This window comes from Microtus oregoni, unplaced genomic scaffold (genome assembly GCF_018167655.1).
Source record: "Microtus oregoni isolate MIOR12 unplaced genomic scaffold, Mior012 000109F_ref0000275, whole genome shotgun sequence".
NCBI lineage: Eukaryota > Metazoa > Chordata > Mammalia > Rodentia > Cricetidae > Microtus > Microtus oregoni.
The window spans coordinates 218,736-237,678 of record NW_024544727.1 but is presented as its reverse complement, the minus strand read 5'-3'; the positions used below and the strand labels follow the sequence as shown (position 1 = coordinate 237,678).

General features: G+C 49.9%; 1 protein-coding gene across 1 annotated transcript in view; it reads left to right on the top strand.

The window, feature by feature from the left end:
* The window catches only part of LOC121443520 (adherens junction-associated protein 1), a 115,685-nt gene that overhangs the window by 85,287 nt on the left and 11,455 nt on the right, over positions 1–18,943 (top strand). Inside the window, exons 3-4 of the mRNA XM_041645270.1 lie at positions 15,999–16,086; positions 18,103–18,345. Coding sequence (XP_041501204.1) covers positions 15,999–16,086; positions 18,103–18,345 — 331 coding nt within the window. The remainder of the gene's footprint in view (positions 1–15,998; positions 16,087–18,102; positions 18,346–18,943) is intronic.

Genomic DNA, 18,943 nt, shown 5'->3' with positions numbered 1-18,943 from the left:
CCAGTACACAGTAGGAACCTCAGCTAGAGATAGCAATGTCAGCACACAGTAGAACCTCAGCTAGAGAGCAATACCAGCACACAGTGAGACCTCAGTTAGAGTTAGCAATACCAGCACACAGTAGGATCTCAGCTAGAGATAACAATACCAGCCAGCACACAGTAGGAACCTCAGCTAGAGATAACAATGCCAGCACACAGTAGGACCTCAGCTAGAGATAACAATGCCAGCACACAGTAGGACCTCAGCTAGAGATAGCAATACCAGCACACAGTGAGACCTCAGTTGCAGTTGTCTAATAAGCTGGCGAGTGACAGACGCTCATGTTCTTCCATCTGGGACATCACTCTCCAACCACGTCTCCCTGGAGGATCCTCGGACCTAAGGATGAAAATCGAAGGGTGGCATTGAGTGGAGGCACATCCTTGCCCGAGGTTCTGTCATCAAAAAGCCATGTTTTACATGTCACATGTCGCAAGGGAGGTCAGGGATGGACCATTCTCATGAATGACCTGTGTCTACAGGATACAGCTAACAGCATCTATCTGAAGACAAACTCACTGTGAAGGTCCCTGCACCACCCCCTCTCCTCCCCCACACCCAGGACAGGGCAGACAGTGCACCTGCCCTGAACCCGATGCTGCCATGCAAGCCTTGTGTGTGCTACCTCTGAGCTTCGGCTGACGGACCCAGCCTGGAATATGAGTCGAATCCGCTACAAAGTTGGTCAAGTTCACAATTCTATCCGTTTTTTGTCTTAATCTATTTTCTGCTGCCCTAGACCAGGAAATTTATAAATTCAAGGCATTTGTTTGGTTTACAGTCCCAGAGACTGGAAAGTCCAGGACCATGGAATGTCCTCTGGCAAGAGCATTGTAACATGATAGAGGACCTTGTGTGGCAAGACAGAGCAAGTATTCCATCTCAGGTCTACCAAGCCAAGGGGACACATTTAAACCATGGCTACCATGGGCTCATGATGTCTTTAGAGGACCACCAAGAGTCCTCTGTCATAGAAAACATGGCAGGGCAGAGCTGCTCCTACATTGTGGTCAGGAAGCAAAGACTGACCAGAAAGGAGCACTAAAATGATTCTCTTCAAAGCTACACCCTTATCTGGGCAGTGGTGGCACACACCTTTAATCCCAGCACTTGGGAGACAGACATGTGGATTACTGTGAATTCGAGGCCATCTTGGTCTACAGGAGCTAGTTCCAGGACAGCTAGGGCTGTTACACAGAGAAACCCTGTCTCGAAACAAAAAGCTACACCCATAGTGACCTAATTCCTCCAACCAGACCCATCTCCAGCCATCCATGATCATGCCATCAATCAGAAGTCCACAGGTGAAACCATCTACGGAAGAAGGAAGCACCCCCATGATCCACCGTTCAGCGGTTGTCTCCATTAATACCAAGCCTTCAACATGTGATGCTCTCGGGGGTAACTTCACGACTGTGATGTGCAATGAGCAACCCGGGACTTTCTGATGCCATGGAGTTTGTTCTTCTGTTTGTTTGGACGCAGTCCCTACAGAGGATCCTCTCTGAATGGTTTGCACTTCAGTCAGGCACGTCCTATCTCCAGCTCTGTGTTAGAATCTGCCAAAGTCATAACCAGAGTGTGTGGTCACCCTTCTTGGAGAATCTACTATGTGCCAGCAGGCCCTTGTACGGGCAGCTTCCTTCCGGTTCCTTAGCCCCACCCTGCTGGGCACTGACCCATGCGTGAAACATTGTCTTCTGAAAGGTCACTGTAGACAGAGGTGTGCTGGCTTTGGAAAGAGCTATCGTGACAAGACTGGCCCATTTGTGCCTAAATTTAGGATTAGAGGCAGCCAGTGCTAGAAGGGATGTGGTACCTCCAGGACACAATGCTAAGTGCCTCTGGGAGGTGCTGGTGCCTCTGGGGTGGAGTTCTGGTTGCTGCTGAAGAGGGTGCCAGGTCTAATAGAGGCAGTTCAGAACTCACAAGTGGCTTGTGGAGGCTGGGGCCTGGCCCTGGAAAATGTCTGCCTTATCCCCCACTACTAAGTGAAGCTTCCCACACCGAAGAGAGCCCTGTAGTGCTGTCTCTGCCTTGTGTCCCCTCCCCTCCTTGTGATGGTCCCTCCTAATCTCTTCTTAGCATCTCGCAAGGCCAGCTTGCCTGCAGCAGCCTCTGGAGGCTGCTTCTTTGTGGAGGATTCAAACACTGAAGAGTTCAGAGAGAGAGAGAGAGAGAGAGAGAGAGAGAGAGAGAGAGAGAGAGAAGTGGGTAATTTCCATATCTGCTTTGGAGCACGCTCAGAGCCACCGGTCAGCTGCCTGTGTCCTCCAGCGAGATGAGCAGTTCAGGACACGCTGCCCGAGTGAGCTTGTCATTTGAACTGCCGGACATCACTGGTGTCACCCTCTCTCACGGCAAGCTCCAAAAGTCCCTGGTGATTTGCCTTCCTGCTGGGGAAGACGCTGCCTGTCATCCCCTAGTTTAGGCAGCCAGAAGTACATCTCCTCCAGCCCAGCCCTGATCCCCACTCTTCTGCCAGGCTGTGACCTATGAGGGTCAGAGTAGCAGACACATGAGCCTGGCTTGTCGGTGTAACCCATTTCCAGAGCCAGTGAACTGGATCTGAAGGCGGCAGCCTCCCCTGGTTTTCAGAGCTGTTGAAGCTCTGCCAGCTCACACTGATTGGGCTGGTCATGCAGAAGGAGGGGCACAGAGAAGACTCTGCCCATCCCTCAATTCCTGCCTCACCACAGTGTCCACCCTAGAACTCTAGGGTCCTTTTGGGCAGCAGCCATAAATGACTGATTTTGTGAGTGTGTGTGTGTGTGTGTGTGTGTGCACTTGTTGGCATGTTCGTCTGCACATGCATACACATGCATAGAGAGGCCAGAAAACAGCTTGTAATGTTATTGTTGGGAACATGGTTCACCTCTTTAGAGACAGGGTCTCTCATTGGCTTGGAGCTCACCAGTTGGTTTAGATTGGCTGATCAGTGGACCCCAGAGATCCTCCTGTCCCTGCTTTCCCTAGCTGGGGTTGTAAGCATGCGTCATTGTACCTGGCGTTGTTATGGGGGACTTTGGGTATTCTCAGGTCTTTATTCTCCCAAGACAAGCAATTTACCAACTGAGCTTCCTTCCCAGATGGCCTATGGGCATTTTCTTCAGTGGCCAAATGAACGCAGTCCACCAGGGAGGATATAGAAATGAATGGGCCTGGTAGAAGCCAAGAAAATCTTACAGAATCCGCCAGTGGGCCCACCCCACTGTTCCCTTCAGTCTGTTTCTGGTCTGAAACTGTGGGGTCTGTATGATCTGTGGGGAAAGGTAAGGTGGGCAGGCCAGCGACATCAAGGTCTGCGATCCCCACCCTCCCTGGAAGGCTCAGATGTGTACCGAGAAGCAGACTCAGAGCCCTGTGTGTGGAAGCAGCTGCTCATGAGGACCTGTGCACTTGGTGTGGCTGGGAGTCCATGTCTGTTCTCTGCATGGACCTTTCCACTGTCAGTTCCTGAGTAGGAGCAGCCCCTCTACGCAGCGTCCCCTGAGGTGTTAACAGGCCCTGAAAGCAAAAAATGAGCCACTCCCTCCCAGTTCTGGATGAAGTTCAACATCCTGCGGGGGGGGGGGTCAACTCTGGAACCCCTTTCCTTCTCTCTCTGACGAGTCTCAGCATTCCTTGACTTATGGCCCCATCCCTCCAACCTTTGCCTCCATCTTGACATGGACTCTTTCTCTGTACCTCTCCTCTCTTGCCTCTTGTGAGGACCATAGCCATGGACCTGGGGCTTACTTTGCATCTAGGATGTTTTTTTGTCTTGAGATCCACAAGCAATCACGTCTACTGAGACCTGTTTGAAATGAGGTGCATTTTCTTGGCTATGTAGGAGGTCTGGTTTCCGGAGGAACACCTTCCAAACTGCCTCAGAAACCATCTGCCCAGGGGCTGGAAGCCCAGGTCTCCATGTCTGCCATCTCAACTGAGGAGCCGTGTAGGCTGTGGTTAGGGACAGACTCAGAGGATTATGGTGTTGTAAACAGGGCCAGGACCCCCTCAAAGATGCCCCCTGTCTCTGTTGCTGGGAGGAAGCCCTGAATAAAAGAAACTTGGGGGTGATTATTTAATTTAAAATCACAATCCCTCACTGAGGGAAGTCAGGGCAAGAACTCAAAGCAGGAAGCTGGAGATGGGAACTGAAGCTGTCCCCATAGAGGACGCTGCTTACTGGCTTGCTCCCTCTGGCTTTCTCTGTGTCAGACTTTCTTTTCAGAACCACCAGCCCCAAATAACAAACAGAGACATCTTATTAATTATGAAAGCTTGGCTATTAGCTTAGGCTTGTCCCACTAGCTCTTATAACAAATTAACCTGATTTTATTAATCTGCGTTGTTACTTTTACTCTGTACGGTATGTCCAATCTCTTCAGTGTCTCCCCCGCATCTCCTGTGCACCGAGATTCTAACCCCAAGTTCCTCTCTTTCCCTGGAAGTCCCAGCTATTCTCTCCTGCCTAGCTATTGGCCATTTGGCTCTTTACTAAACCAATCACAGTGACACCTCTTCATGTGGTGTTAAACACATTCTGCAGCGTTTCTCAGCCTGCTTTATTATACAGCCCAGGACCACTTGCCTTACTCATGGTGGGTTGGGCTCTCCCTCGTAAATCACAATCAAGGAAATGCCCCACAGTCTGGTCTACAGGCAGTTGGATGGAGGCCTTTTCTCCCTTGAGGTTTCCTCTTCTCAGATGAATCTGTCTTGTGTCAAGTTGACAAAAATACTAGCCAGCACACCCTCCAAAGGTTTTCCAACTGCAAAGACAAATGCACGGGCAGCCAGTGAGTACTGTGGGCCCTCCTGCCCTCCAGGTGTGCCCAGCTAGCAAAAGGCAAAGCTGGCCCCTCAGAATCAGTGCAGGGGTGGCCTAAATGTGGCTAGGATGCTGGCTCTGAGAAGCTTCCTGGAGCTGAGAGCTGGTTGGTGTGTCATTATCCTGACCAGGCTGAGTCCCCGTCTCTTCATACTTCCTGTCTGTGGTACTAACTTTTCTCAAGTTAAAAGGAAATGTCTGATGTAAATTGTGAATTCTGTTCTATCCGGAGGAACTTACTCACTGATGTGCCCCATCCAGAGTTAACGCTGCCCCGTGTCAGGACCCTGAGAGCAACCTCAGGTCCCTCTTGGATCCCCAACCAACACAAAGTTGTTGATGTTCTGCTACTGTCACTTGGTCCTAGCACAGTGGCCAGAGGTGGTTCCCTTGTGGAGGACAGACCGCCATTCCACAAGGCCTTGAGGTGGGGGAGTGGAGGGCATTGGCTGTGGAATGAGCCTGCTTGGATCAGTCACTGGTTAGTTCTACACTAAGAAATGTTGTTGTTCTAAGTTCCTAAGAGGGTCTCCAAGCCTAGGATGTCCTGCCTGAGATGATAATGTTCATTTGTTTGGGGGCTTAGCAGATTGGCTGAGCAGGCAGTCAGCCATGTCTACCTGATGGACATTGAACTAAGAGAAACATCTCTCATGGCTACTCCACACATCACCCATGGCTTCTGGAAGCAGTTAGTGCCTTTTGCCTTCTTGTGTTTGGCAGAGACATTTGGATGCTCACCATGGCTCTCACCTCGAGGCTTGCTGATCTTTCTCTTTCTGATTATGAACTGTGTCCTAAAATCCATCCACCACTCCCTGCCTCAGACTCTCCCCAGTGTTTCCACCATGTCCGCCTTCTGATTTCCTCCCTCCCTCCCTCCCTCCCTCCCTCCCTCCCTCCCTTTCTTTGTTTGCAATCCCTGGAGTCCAGTTGGCCCTGCTCACAAGCACATGGGTATAGGGCCATCCACTGGGGCACAAACAACCTCCCATTGTCCGTGTCCAGTGTCTAAAGAAGAGTGAGTGACTCTTCCTCCTCTAAGCCATCGATGGCCAGTAGCTCTTCACAAGAAACCACCCCTAGCAGAAATATGCTACTTATTAAAATAAAATTTATGCAGCGTTGTAGCACTACCTGGCTTCAAGTGTGCCATTTAACCAAGGATGACCCTGGGCTCCTGATCCCCCTGATTCTACTGTATTCCATGCAGACACCGCCGTGCCTGCTTTATGTGATGCTGGGGGTCACACCCAGGGCTTCATCACACTAGCCGAGCCCTCTGCCATCTGAGCTACATCCCAGCCCTGTGATCAGCTGTGATTACACATGTTGGGGTCTTTCTGAGTGTCATTAGTCTCCCTGGTTAATTCCTCAACTTGAAGGTGGTCATGGGGACCCCCAGATTGGCATGGTGCAGACTTCATTTCCTTGAATTCTACCCAACCCCCTTTATGCTGTAGCAAGCTGGGCGTGAATTAATCCTCCTAGAACAATGATTAGCATGCTGTCACCATCACGTGAATGTCAGCTCTTGTCCCTCCCCCAAGCCACCTTGTCACCTGTAAGGCAGAGCCTGCAGGGAGAACTATAAAGGGGAGGTGGCGTTTTGAGGCTGCACACCTGTGGTTAAAGGACATTGCTATCATCTAACCCACGTCTTCTCGGCCAGTCAGCATGTACACTGTGGGATGGTCACCCGTCTCTCTGGCCTCTGCTCGCTAGACCCCAGTAGACTCACCATCCCCTGCCCAAGTGTCACCATAGACACTGTATAATACCAATAAATGTTGCCTATTGATCTCTGTATCGTATGAAGCTGATATCCTTAAGGGTGGTTCTCGGAGGACACCCCCTTTCACTGAGCTGCTGTGATAAAGCTGACACCAGTGAGGCGGCAGAGTCCTTCCCTTGGGGACTCTGCCTTTCAAGTGTGACCCTGTGCTAAGCTGAAGACCCTTCTTATGAGTGGAGACTACTTTATTCTTCCTGACTTGCAGCTCTTTCAACTGGACTACCACTCAAAGTGATGGTGAGGGCTGTGCGTCAGCTTGGCCGGGCGAAGTTTACAGCAATATTTCTGGTTACTTCTGGAAAGCATCAGTGTTCCTATCAGCAGAGAGCCCAGATCCTCTCTCACTATTGTGTATGGCCATCCATTAATCAGCTGAGATTGCCAATGGACCAGAATGGCTGGGGAAGGGCAGCATCCATCTCCTGCCCTTGCATGTTAGACCTCTTAAGTCACTGGGCCTCTGGACTCTGGTGCTGACACCCATTCATCCAAGGCTGATGCTCAGGCTTTGGGTCTTGAACTGAGGTTCTCGTCATGAGTTCCAGGTTTTAGGCCTTTGACCTGGGACAGAACCACACAATGGATGTGCTGGCTCTCCTGCTTGCTATTGGCAGAGGGTGGGACTTTGTGGCCCTAGTAACTTCGTGAGTCAATTCCCTCACTATCTCTCTGCCTACATGCTGTTTGCTGTGTTTGTCAGAAGGAAGGATCCCAATGGACCCACCCAGTCCTCTGAAAACTTGGCAAAGTTGCTTCTCTGTGTTCCTGCCATCAAAACCAGTGGTCTTGTTTTTCTGTGAACACCCCCAGAATGGGCACATCTGGATGTCCCATGTAACCTTCTACCCATCAGACTGGCCCCTGAGTTTTGCTTATTCCCTGTGGCCACCGGGCCTGTGCTCCCACCACAGAGGTGTACAAGGCCTCTGCTCTGTCAACTGTGCTACTCTAAGCTCAGAAATGCCATCCACTTGCCTTGGCAAATTCCAAGGCCATCGCTCTTGTCTTCATCCAAGCTTGACAGCCAAATGCACGGCTCACCCCTCCCACGCTAGAAGAGAAGCCATGATGGGTTTGTTTTTGCTACGGACAATGGCCCATGTTTGATTCGGCTTCTTTTAATAAGACCTCGTTCAGACCCAGAGATGGATTACCAACTTCCCCATCAATCTCGAGGGCCAGATCTTATTACAAACCACCACAAATATAACCATAAAAGCCCTATTGATTGATGTGGAGCTTGGTAATCCATCTGTCCCCATCCATTATTCTGGGTATAATTTTTCATTATCTGCATGGCAGCTGATTCCTAGCACATTAGTATACAGTGGCAATTACCAGGAGCAGAAAGAGCCCCTAAATTAGCAGGGACAATAACACCTGTCAGGACGGGGAAGCAAGCATTCCCACACTGCATGCTTCCGGACTCCAGGGCCACATCCGAATTCACAGAGTTACAAGATACAACTCGGGATTGACCTTGAAAGTGGAGGAGAGGAAGTTCATAGCCTTCTAAAAACTTCATCTGGGGAATGTGTATTTCTTTGAGGGGACATTATTGTCAAGCTGGTCACAGCCCGCCTGGCAGCTGGAGTAGGGACAGCTCAAGGATTGCTTTGTACAGGGCCAGTGGGTTTATGGGGCGGGTGTCCCTGCTTGTGTTATTTAAGGGCCACCAGAGACTTAGCCGGAGGGAATTGATCCAAGGTATGAGTGTTGAGAGACACTGGTTTAAAAAAAAGGAGGGGCAGGGTTGGGGGATTAGTACCTGAGAATCTGACACCCACGCAGCAGTCAGAATCCTTTCCAGAGACCAGTGTGATGAATCCCTGGAAGACCTGGGTAGTCTCCTTTAAAGTTTTGAATATTATTTTTAACTTATAGATGTGTATGCATGTATGAATTCACACGAATGCACAGAAGGATGTGCATATGAAGGACAGGACAGCCTTGGGTGTCATCCTCAGGCATGCCATCCACCTCCTTTGAGGCAGCTCTCTGTCTTGGAGATCACTGATTGGGCTGTAATGGGTGACCAGCAAGGCTTTAAGGATGCTCTAGTTTCTGCCTTCTCCGTGCTGGGGATACTCCTTGCTGCACCGAGCCCAGCCTTTGTGTGTGGTTCTGGGGATCACATTCAGGTCCTCGAGGACTCTGGCAAAGTGAGTTCATAGTGCTGGAGCCCTGCCGTTCCTGTGATCCGGCCATCCTCATTCACAAGACGCATGTTCTTTTCAACGTAAATGGAGACAATTGAGACAGACAGGCGCAGAGCTGAAATAGTTCTGAGTGCCACTGAAGGGATTAAATCAGTCAATTTCTCTGTGAGTTTTGGTTTTCCAAAATCAAGAATCCTATCAAATTGAGTTCTCGAGATGCACATCATGCAAAGTGGCCTACTGTCAAAACGCTGCACGGGGCAGCCCGAATCCAGAGCAGTGAGCACCGTTGCTGGGCAGGGGACCATGGCTGTGTTTAAATCATCGAAACAGGGGCCCATGAAGCGCTCTGGTGAGGGAAAGGAAGATTCTCATCTTCTGAACCACAGGTTTACAGTGGGAGCCTCAGCTGTAGTCAGTCATTCAAAACAGATAAATACTTTCATTAAGGCTACAATAAACCCTGCCCCCCGTTGGCTGCTTACCTCAGAGAGAATTCTGAAAGATGTCATCCATGGGCTGGATATGACAGCTGTTTGCTTTTATAAAGTTTTATTGAAGCACAGTGACAGATATTTTTTGGACATCATCTATGGTGGATTTTGTACCTTGGCGGCAGAGCCAAGCACAGAGGCTGACATATTTGGGCTGCAGTTTCAGTGGCTCCAAGAGTCCATTGCACCTGGAAATCTGATCCCAGGATGATGGTGTGAGAAGTACCGGGGCCTTCAAGAACTGAGGTCTAAGGGAGGGTACTTGGAACGCGGGTTCCATGCCCTCAGATGGGACTTCGAGATCCAAGAGCTGGCACACCTCTCCCTCTCTCTCTTTCCCCCACTCTCCATAACTGTATGACTCCTGCATGTTCTCTAGCCATTACTGTTCATCATGACATGATAGAGCTGTTACCAGGATTAGGCACCACGTCCTTGATCCTCCAAAACTGTGAGCTGAAGGAACCTTTTCTCTTTATAAAGTTAGCTGCCTCCAGTATTTTATTGCAGTAATTCAAACTGACTGTGCATAACGACTGTACCTAATAATATTATAATATATAGTATTAGTTTTATATTACAATATTAACATTATTATAATAAAATAATGATAATATACTAATATGTACATAATAGAAGCTTATTACACTGCCTACAAAGCCTAAAGTATTTAATTTTATCTTGTGAACAAAGATTTGCCTACATTAGCTCCATCTGAAGATGAGTAACTTCAGAAGATGAAGGGAACCACTCCTGGCATCTGCAGAAGATCAGGTTGAAAACTACAGGGTCTGTAAACATCATATAACTTTCCATGTGGCTCTACTCTCTCCTCAGTAGACAGCCTTCCAGTGGGAGGAAAGAACAAGACATTCTTATAGAGACCCACAATCCTAACTGCTTCCCAGAAATATTACTTGGACCGGTCATTGTTCAACCACCGTAACTGTAGGGTCTGTAGGTTCTTCTCATAGCTCTTGCTTCTAAAGTTGGATGGTCTTTTCTGGGCATGACAGAGAAATTGCACCCATGAAATCTCAACAGTATGGCTGCTTAAAGAAGGCCTGCGTGATGACATGCCCCATCAACAGGCCAAGGTGTTAGGCAAAATTTCACAAGGCCCCACCCCTGGATGAAGAATGGCAGCTGACCAGTGGAAGCTAAAAGAGGGATGGTCAGGCTTCTCCAGGGACTGTGTCCTCCCCTGAATAGGTTATATAATCCCAAGTGGTTGGCTTAAAACCAATGTAAGTATGAGACACACTAAAATGGCTCAGTAGGCTGGCCTGCAGATATGTGTATTACTAATAATAATTAGAAGAGGTCCTGAATTTGAGGAACACTCAGGAGTTGGGGAAGACGGAGAGGTAGAAGTTATGTAAATAAAGAACTCACATGTGAAATTCTTTACTCCCCCCCCCCAAATTTTTTAATGTGCACTTGGCTTTGACACTTGTCTTAGTTTGGTTTTTTATCACTGTGGCAAAACACCATGACCAAAAGCAACTTGTGGAGGAGAGAGTTTATTTCATCAAGAAAGCCTGTAGCCCATCATGAAGGGACATCAAGGCAGGAACTGAAGCAGAGGTCATGAAGGAACACTGCTTACTGACTGGCTCCCCCAGGGTTTGCTCAGTCTACTTTCTTACACACCGAGAGCCACCTGCCCAAACATGGTTATTATTAATCAAAAAAATGAATCCCCAGACTTGCCCACAGGCCAGTTCGATGGAGGCCATTCCTCAACTAAGGTCTCTTGTCCCAAGTGGTTCTAGTTTGTGTCAAGTTGATGAAAACCTAACCAGTCCACCTTTGTTCCTAGTTCCCTCATTTATTGCTTCTTAGTAATAAATACAGCGATTTGACATATAACCACTACTGCAAGGTTCTCGGCAAGGCTGTGTGTGCAGGGCATAGACGCAGATGCACAGATGGTGATGACGTGAGTCCTTTTGAAGGGGTTTGAAAACTCACAAGGATCATAGCCAAAGGCCAGTATTCTTCATTTAGAGCCATCACTGAGGAGGGTCCCCTGAATCAACCATTTTCCTCTCTGGGCCTCTGTTTCTTCCACCTATCAAAAGAGTAGGTTTAGTGTTTTTCCAGTCTCACCTGCAGAGAAGGTGGTGAGGTATTCAGTGTGGAAGATGCCCTGTGGTCCTCTTCTCTGTGAACTCGGGCATCTGCAGATAGTTGGCTCCACGAAAGGATTCTCTCAGAAATAAGAAAAGAGGTCAGGGTTGAGGCACCCTGAGTCTGCTCTGATCCTGAAGATACTGGAAGTGTACAGCAGAGTCTGTTGTCCCTGTGAGGGGATCCTCTTTGCCCCTGGAGGACCCTAGTAAGCCAGCCCCTGATGCTGCTGTTACGCTCCTCTGCCATCTGCTCTTTTCATCTGCCATGTGCCCAGCCACTGAGTTCTCTAGCCTTGACCTAGAATGTGGCACATTCACCACCATAAGGAACAAAGATGTAGCTTTTGACATGGGCTTTGGGATGTGTCTGGAAGGCCTGTGGCCTGTCCTGGAGCAGTGTCCATGGAGCCTTCCTACAGAAGAAGTGGTGGGGGTGAGTATCTGCCTCCATGGGCAGGCTTACAAGGGGAGAGGAACTGGCCTCTGACGGAGTCAGGGAGAAAGCAGATTAACACGCAATGCTTAGATTAACCAAGACTGCCCAGGGCTGGGCAGTACAATTGTGTTGGAGCCAGTGGGTCCTACATGATCTGAGGACTGGACACAGATTCCCTGGGTGATTCTCCCTTCCGAGACCAGTAACTGTAGACTCTACCATTAAGAGGTGTTGCCAGGACTACACAGGAGAACAGCACACTGCTGCTTATTGAGTGTGTATCTATGATCATCACCGTCACCACCATCCTCACTGTGATAATGGCAGCCATAATGACCACGACGTTGATTGTGAAGGGATGAGGCTGATAATGATGGTCACAAAGAGAATTTGAGTAATGTTGTTGATGGTTGTGACTATCATCACCACCACCAAATTCTAAATGTATTTCATCGTCAACATCACACTGCCATCATTGTCAGGATTACCATCATCACCGTTGTCACAAAGACACCAAAATCAACATCGTCACTTCTACAATCTTAGGAACCATGGCCCTCCTTACCAATCTCCACTACCATCACTATAACCGCTGTCATCACCACTGTCTTCACTATCACCACCATCATTACTATCACCACCATCATCATTACCACCACCATCATCATCACCACCATCATCACCATCATCACCACCATCATCACCATCATCATCATCATCATCATCATCATCACCACCATCATCATCACCATCATCATCACCATCATCATCACCATCATCACCACCATCATCACCATCATCATCATCATCACCACCATCATCATCACCATCATCATCACCATCATCACCATCATCATCATCACCACCATCATCATCACCACCATCATCATCACCATCATCACCACCATCATCATCACCATCATCACCACCATCATCATCACCACCACCATCATCATCACCACCACCATCATCATCATCACCACCATCATCATCATCACCATCATCACCACCATCACTACCATCACCACCATCATCATCATCACCACCATCATCATCACCATCACCACCATCACCACCATCATCATCATCACTACCATCATCATCACCACCATCATCATCATCATCACCACCATCATCACTATCACCACCATCACCACCATCATCATCATCACTACCATCACCACCATCATCATCATCACCACTATCATCACCATCATCATCATCATCACCATCATCACCATCATTACCACCACCATCATCATCACCATCATCATCACCACCATCATCATCATCACCACCATCATCATCATCACCATCATCATCATCACCATCATCACCATCACTACCATCACCACCACCATCATCACCACCACCATCATCACCATCATCACCATCACCATCACTACCATCATCACCATCATCACCACCACCATCATCACCATCATCATCATCACCATCACTACCATCATCATCACCACCATCACCATCACTACCATCATCATCACTATCACCACCATCACCACCATCATCATCACCACCACCATCATCATCACCACCATCACTACCATCACCACCATCATCACTATCACCACCATCATCACCGTCACCATCATCACTATCATTGCCATCACCACCATCATCACCATCACCACTACCATCACCACCATCATCACCATCACCACTACCATCACCACCATCATCACCATCACCACTACCATCACCACCATCATCACCATCACCACTATCATCACCACCCTCTTGACATCACCATATTATCACCTTTATCCCCAATATCCCCATCCTCACTTTATCACCAACAGCACGGTCATCATTGCCATCATTAGGAACAGCAGCAGCCGCACATTGCCACTATAAACATCATCACCATCATCGCCGTCTTTTCCATCAGCTTCCTCCTCCTCTTGCTGTATGCACAGGCGAAGAAACAGCATGTGTGCTTCAGAATGACATAGCTACCTCTTGACCACTCTAAGGGAATGTGTGGATACAGCATGACAGGATACTGAGCAGATAACACCCTTCCTATGGTTCTCCACTAAACAGCCCAGCCCTTGCAATGATCCCCCTGCCAGTGAGATCTTTGGTGGTTCTTAGACCTTAGTTAGCAGAGACTCCTGTTGGTGAGATTGAAGGTGGCTTCTGCAATCTAGCCTGGCTTTAAACCCACTCGCAAGCTGAATGGCAGTCTTGGAGGAGTAGGCTACTTACCCAGAAGTCTAAAGCAAGTGCCCCAAAGTGAGCACAGGTATTTGGGGAGTCACAGGCTAAAATGAGCCTTTAGAGCTACAACATCAAAGCAAATGGTATCTAACTGCTGTTTCCTGAAGGCAGCCACGATGGTTGAGATGGCCATTGCAAGCACCGCACAGCACAGAGAAAATGCACCACTGTGGCTCTTGAGGGAACAGATAGAGAGGGAGGGTCACTGTTGGCAGAAGGCTGCTGTTCGTTCCCAGCTGCCCAGACCACAAAATAATCACACAGAAACTGTATCATCTGCAATACTGTTCAGCCAATAGCTTAAGCATATTTCTGGCTTACTCATATCTTAAATTAATTCATTTCTATCAATCTGTGCATTGTTATATGACTGTGGCTTATTGGGTAAAGTTCCATTCGGTGTCTGTCTCCAGCAGGGCTACATGGCTTTTCACTGACTCTGCCTACTCTCTCCTCCTCTACCTGCTTGGAACTCCCGCCTTGCCCTAGTCTGCTAAGCCTCTGGCCAAAACAGATTTATTCATTAACCAATAAAAGCAACACATAGATAGAAGGACTTCCCACACCAGGTGGTTGTGATACTCATGTCAACTCCACTGTTTCTTGTGTGGGGGCCAGAGCGGGAATCATTCAGGAAAATGGCCCTTCGCCACAAAAGATGGAGGTGGGGAAAGTCGGGACATGTGCTCTGGCCTTGCCAACTTGGAATCACTCATAAAACAGTCTCCCCTGATGATCATATTTAGCAGGAAAGTAACATCTGCTTGTGTGATGGTCTCTGGGAGGCGGCCAGCAACTTCTGAACACTGCAGTCTGCCACATGGGAACATGTGCCCTAACACCCCAGATCCATCAGATGTGACGAGCTGGAGTCTGGGGAGTGGGTGTTAGAACTGGGTGCTGGGGTAGAGACAGGACAGGGCTTGTGCATCCCAAACACATCAGCCCTTGGAGGATGATGCTTTCCCCTGGAGGTTCCCCAAGCTGCCTTGATCTTCTTTTCAGGTCCCATGTTTGCCAATATCAGGAAAGAGCCAGAGCTGTGTACCTTGCAGATCATTCTGGCTGGCCGGTAGAGTCGACTGGGGATACTCTTTGTTCCCGGGAAGGCTGTGGCAGATGAGGTCCAGAGGAATGTGGCCTAGGGTGCAATCAGAGGTGGGAGCTAGTACCCCCCTTTCCCCTCTGCCCTGCACCTAAAAGGGGATGGCAGAGACATCCTGACCTTGGCCATCTGCAGGGCCAGCAAATGTTTGTTAGTCTCTGGCTGTCCTGCTGCTGAAGTGGCCCTGCCCGTCTCTCTGCATTCTGTCAGCTCCATGGTCCTGACCACTGTCTTTCTTTACTGGGGAGAGGGACAGGGCTCTGAGGCTGCATCACAGGACCTCAGCCTATCCTCATTCCTTCACTAGTAGGAACTAACGTTGCAAGCAAGGAATGACGGGGAAGACTGTAGGGACAGGAGACAATCCTGGGGAGACTGCCTTCAGGGTCTGCGGCTAGGGGACCCATCTTCTAAAAGTCCTAGGTGGTCCAGGCCAGTCCCTCTCCCGTGCTCTTGTCTCCAGAATGGAGAAACAGAACATTTGCCCCAGGCAAGGGAAGGGGGCAGGGCTTGGGAATCTCAGCAGAGTTACTTGAATTCAGATAAAAGCATCAGACTGAGCGTACAGCTGCCCGTGGCCAGGTCCCTGCTAAGATGCTGACTGTGGGGAAGAGGTCATGGCTGGGGACTCTCTTTGTGGGCCCGCGTGAGAACAGTCTTGGTGCTTCAGACAAACACCCAAGCACTGCCCGTTGTCCTTCAGTCTGCCCCCCCCCTCGCCAGCTCCAGCCCCGCCCCTCCCCGCTCTGACTCCGCCTCTGTCTCCTCCCTCCAGGTCTGGCTGTGCATCAGATCATCACCATCACCGTCTCCCTCATCATGGTCATCGCTGCACTCATCACAACTCTTGTCTTAAAAAATTGGTAAGGCCCGGGAGTGGGGGGGGGGGGGCTGTGGGGTGCCCAGGGGAGCTGCACAGAGAGCCCCAACTTTTTAAGACTGGGCCTCGAGATGAGTCTTTCACTCGATTGGCAGAATGCTCGCCCAGCTTGCACGAGACTCTGGCATCCATCCCAGCTGTTCACATACTGAGTGCGTTGGTCCAGCACTCAGGAAGTGGAGGGAAGAGGATCAGAAGTTCTTGGTCATCCTCAGCTACACAGCCTATGATACACGAGACCCTATCAAATGAGACATTGTGTCCTGAGTGACAGCCTAAGGTTGCATTCCCTTGGAGTAGGCAGTCCCAGGTGACTACAGCCACAGGTACCATGGCCAACATTGGCTTCAGCCAGATCTGTGTCCTCGTGCAGCCCTCAGTGTTGCTTCTGCACAAGAGGCTCAGCCTTCGTGACATGGTTTCCCAGATTATGTGGTTCTCCCATCACCCAGCCGTCTGGACCCACATGCATCTGTGTGTGTCGCCTGCTGGGGTGCAGTCCGTGCCTTTCTGAAAGGCAGGAAAGCAGCAGCAGGATGTTCCGACCCCTCCAGGCCCATTGCCCTCCACTGAGGTCAGGCAGCTTACCCGCCAGCCTCCTCGTCCCCTTGTCCCCTTCAGCAGCAGCTCTCTGCTAACCTAGATTGTTACCTTGTTGCAGGTGCTTTTCCTTCCCTGTCCCCTCCTGTAAAGTGGGCTGTTTTGAGGCTGGCCTTGTTGGGTGTGTACATCTGTCATAGCCCAAGAAACTGAGGGGAGTGCTAGGGTTCCTTGCTGCCTGCAGCACCTGAAGTCACGTGAAAAGGCATTTATCTAGTGCTGTGAGCTTCGAGGCTCAAGTCCACCAGCAGAGCAGTGTGCCCCCATGATTCCCAGATATACGTGATTGACAAGTAGGGTTCCAGCAACTGGACAGACCCAGAAATGGGTGAAAGCCAAAGGTAGGTAGCAAAGGGGAGGACACAGCCCAGGACAAACCCCATTCTACTGGCCTCGCACCTGCTACGCAGGTGGGTCCCTGGTGGATCCAGGACACAGGGATAACAATGCATGTCCCACAGAGCCTCTAGAGCAGAAGATGGGGGTCACCCCAGGTACGCACACCTGTGGGACAGTGCAGCATCATGGCCTTCTCGGGAGAAGACTGTGACCCCTTCCATGACAGGCCACCCCTCCCTCTGGGAGAGCATCCAGGGGTGGGTGAGGAGGGCCAGCAGGGCTCAGCCTCTTCTGCTGAGGGGCCTTCTGCCTCCGGCTCACTTTCAGGGGCAGTCAGACTCCCCCACCCCCGCCTAGGGGACATAGCAAGGCATAAAGTGGCACCCACGAAGACAGGACACTCACTTCAGTGTCCCCTCACATTCCACATGGCATTCCTGCACCGATGAGAGTGGGGTCCCTGGTTCATGCTCCAGGGCCACTGGAAGCCCCCTCAGTCAGAACTGTAGGGAATTAGGCAGAGCTCACGGGGCGTGAGACCATCCCTTTGTCAGACCCCGGCAGGGACTAGCGTGAGCCACTGTTCCCAGTTTACAGACGTGTTCTGGGTGAGGTGACAGCCAGGGGCTCCCTCTCATCAGTTCATCCAGCAGCCTTGCACCCTAGGCTATCCCCAGAGGCCCCTCGTACCAGCCCAGGCTCTCCCACAGTGACAGTGAGCACTATCAACCTTTCCATCCCTCGGAGGGAAACCGAGTCAGCCCCTCAGTCTAGCTGATGTTCTTTAGGCAAACAAGGTCCCGGAACCTCATCACTACTCACTCACCTCCAAGCTCTCCTGTGATAATGGCCACATTTAAAATTCAGATTTTATATTTGAAAAAAAAAGGAGGGGGGAGCTGATTACTTGATTGTGGTTGATCTTTCTGAAGAGGCCGAGAATTACTGTGTAATATAAATGATGCCTGGCAGTAAGGCTTCACTGCCACTGTGTGGGAGAGGTCTGCACATCGCTCCAGCACATGCCCACCCCCTCACACCTCTCCTCTCTCTCTCCTAGCTGTGCCCCAAGCGGGCACACTCGGAGGAACAGCCACCAGCGAAAGATGAACCAGCAGGAGGAAAGCTGTCAGAACTTAACGGACTTCACCCCGGCCCGGGTGCCCAGCAGCGTGGACATCTTCACGGCCTACAATGAGACACTGCAGTGTTCCCACGAGTGTGTCAGGGCATCCATGCCCGTGTACGCTGATGAGACACTGCACTCCGCTGGGGAATACAAGTCCACATTCAACGGAAACCGGTGAGCTCTGTGCGATCCCCGTCCCCAAGGCTCTCTGTGTGGCACTGTCATCCTGTCCTGTCAATCTGTGGGTCGCTCAGGGGCCCAGCACTTGCAGACAACAGATTTGTCAAAACAATAGCAGTGAAGTACAATCAACAGGTGTTAGCCACCCCTGGAAGGCACAACAGCAGCCTAGTGAAAACCCTACCCAGACCCCTCACTCCTATGCCTGGAGGCTGAATGTCTGCCCCAACCCCACCCCCCAACTCAGAGTTCAAAGCCAGCCTAGTACTCACTGCCCTCTGGAGCATCAGGAGATTATGACAGGTCCCTCCCACAGTCAGTGTTTCTGAGACTCTTGTCAATAAGATGTCAGCAGCCAGCTCAGAAAAAATAGCAAATACCAAGCAGACTCCAGACTGGAGTCTCTTATTAAATGCTCTTTTATTATTCATGGATAATCTCTCAAAGAAGACACACTTCTCCAACCATCCCCGGGAACGGTCAAGAAACCCCTGAGTCAGCTGCCCAAGGTTTGTCCAGCATTAAATTAAAATATCAATAAGCTATTTTTTAAGTGACCATGCACCCATGCATCATTTGTAAATTAAAAAAA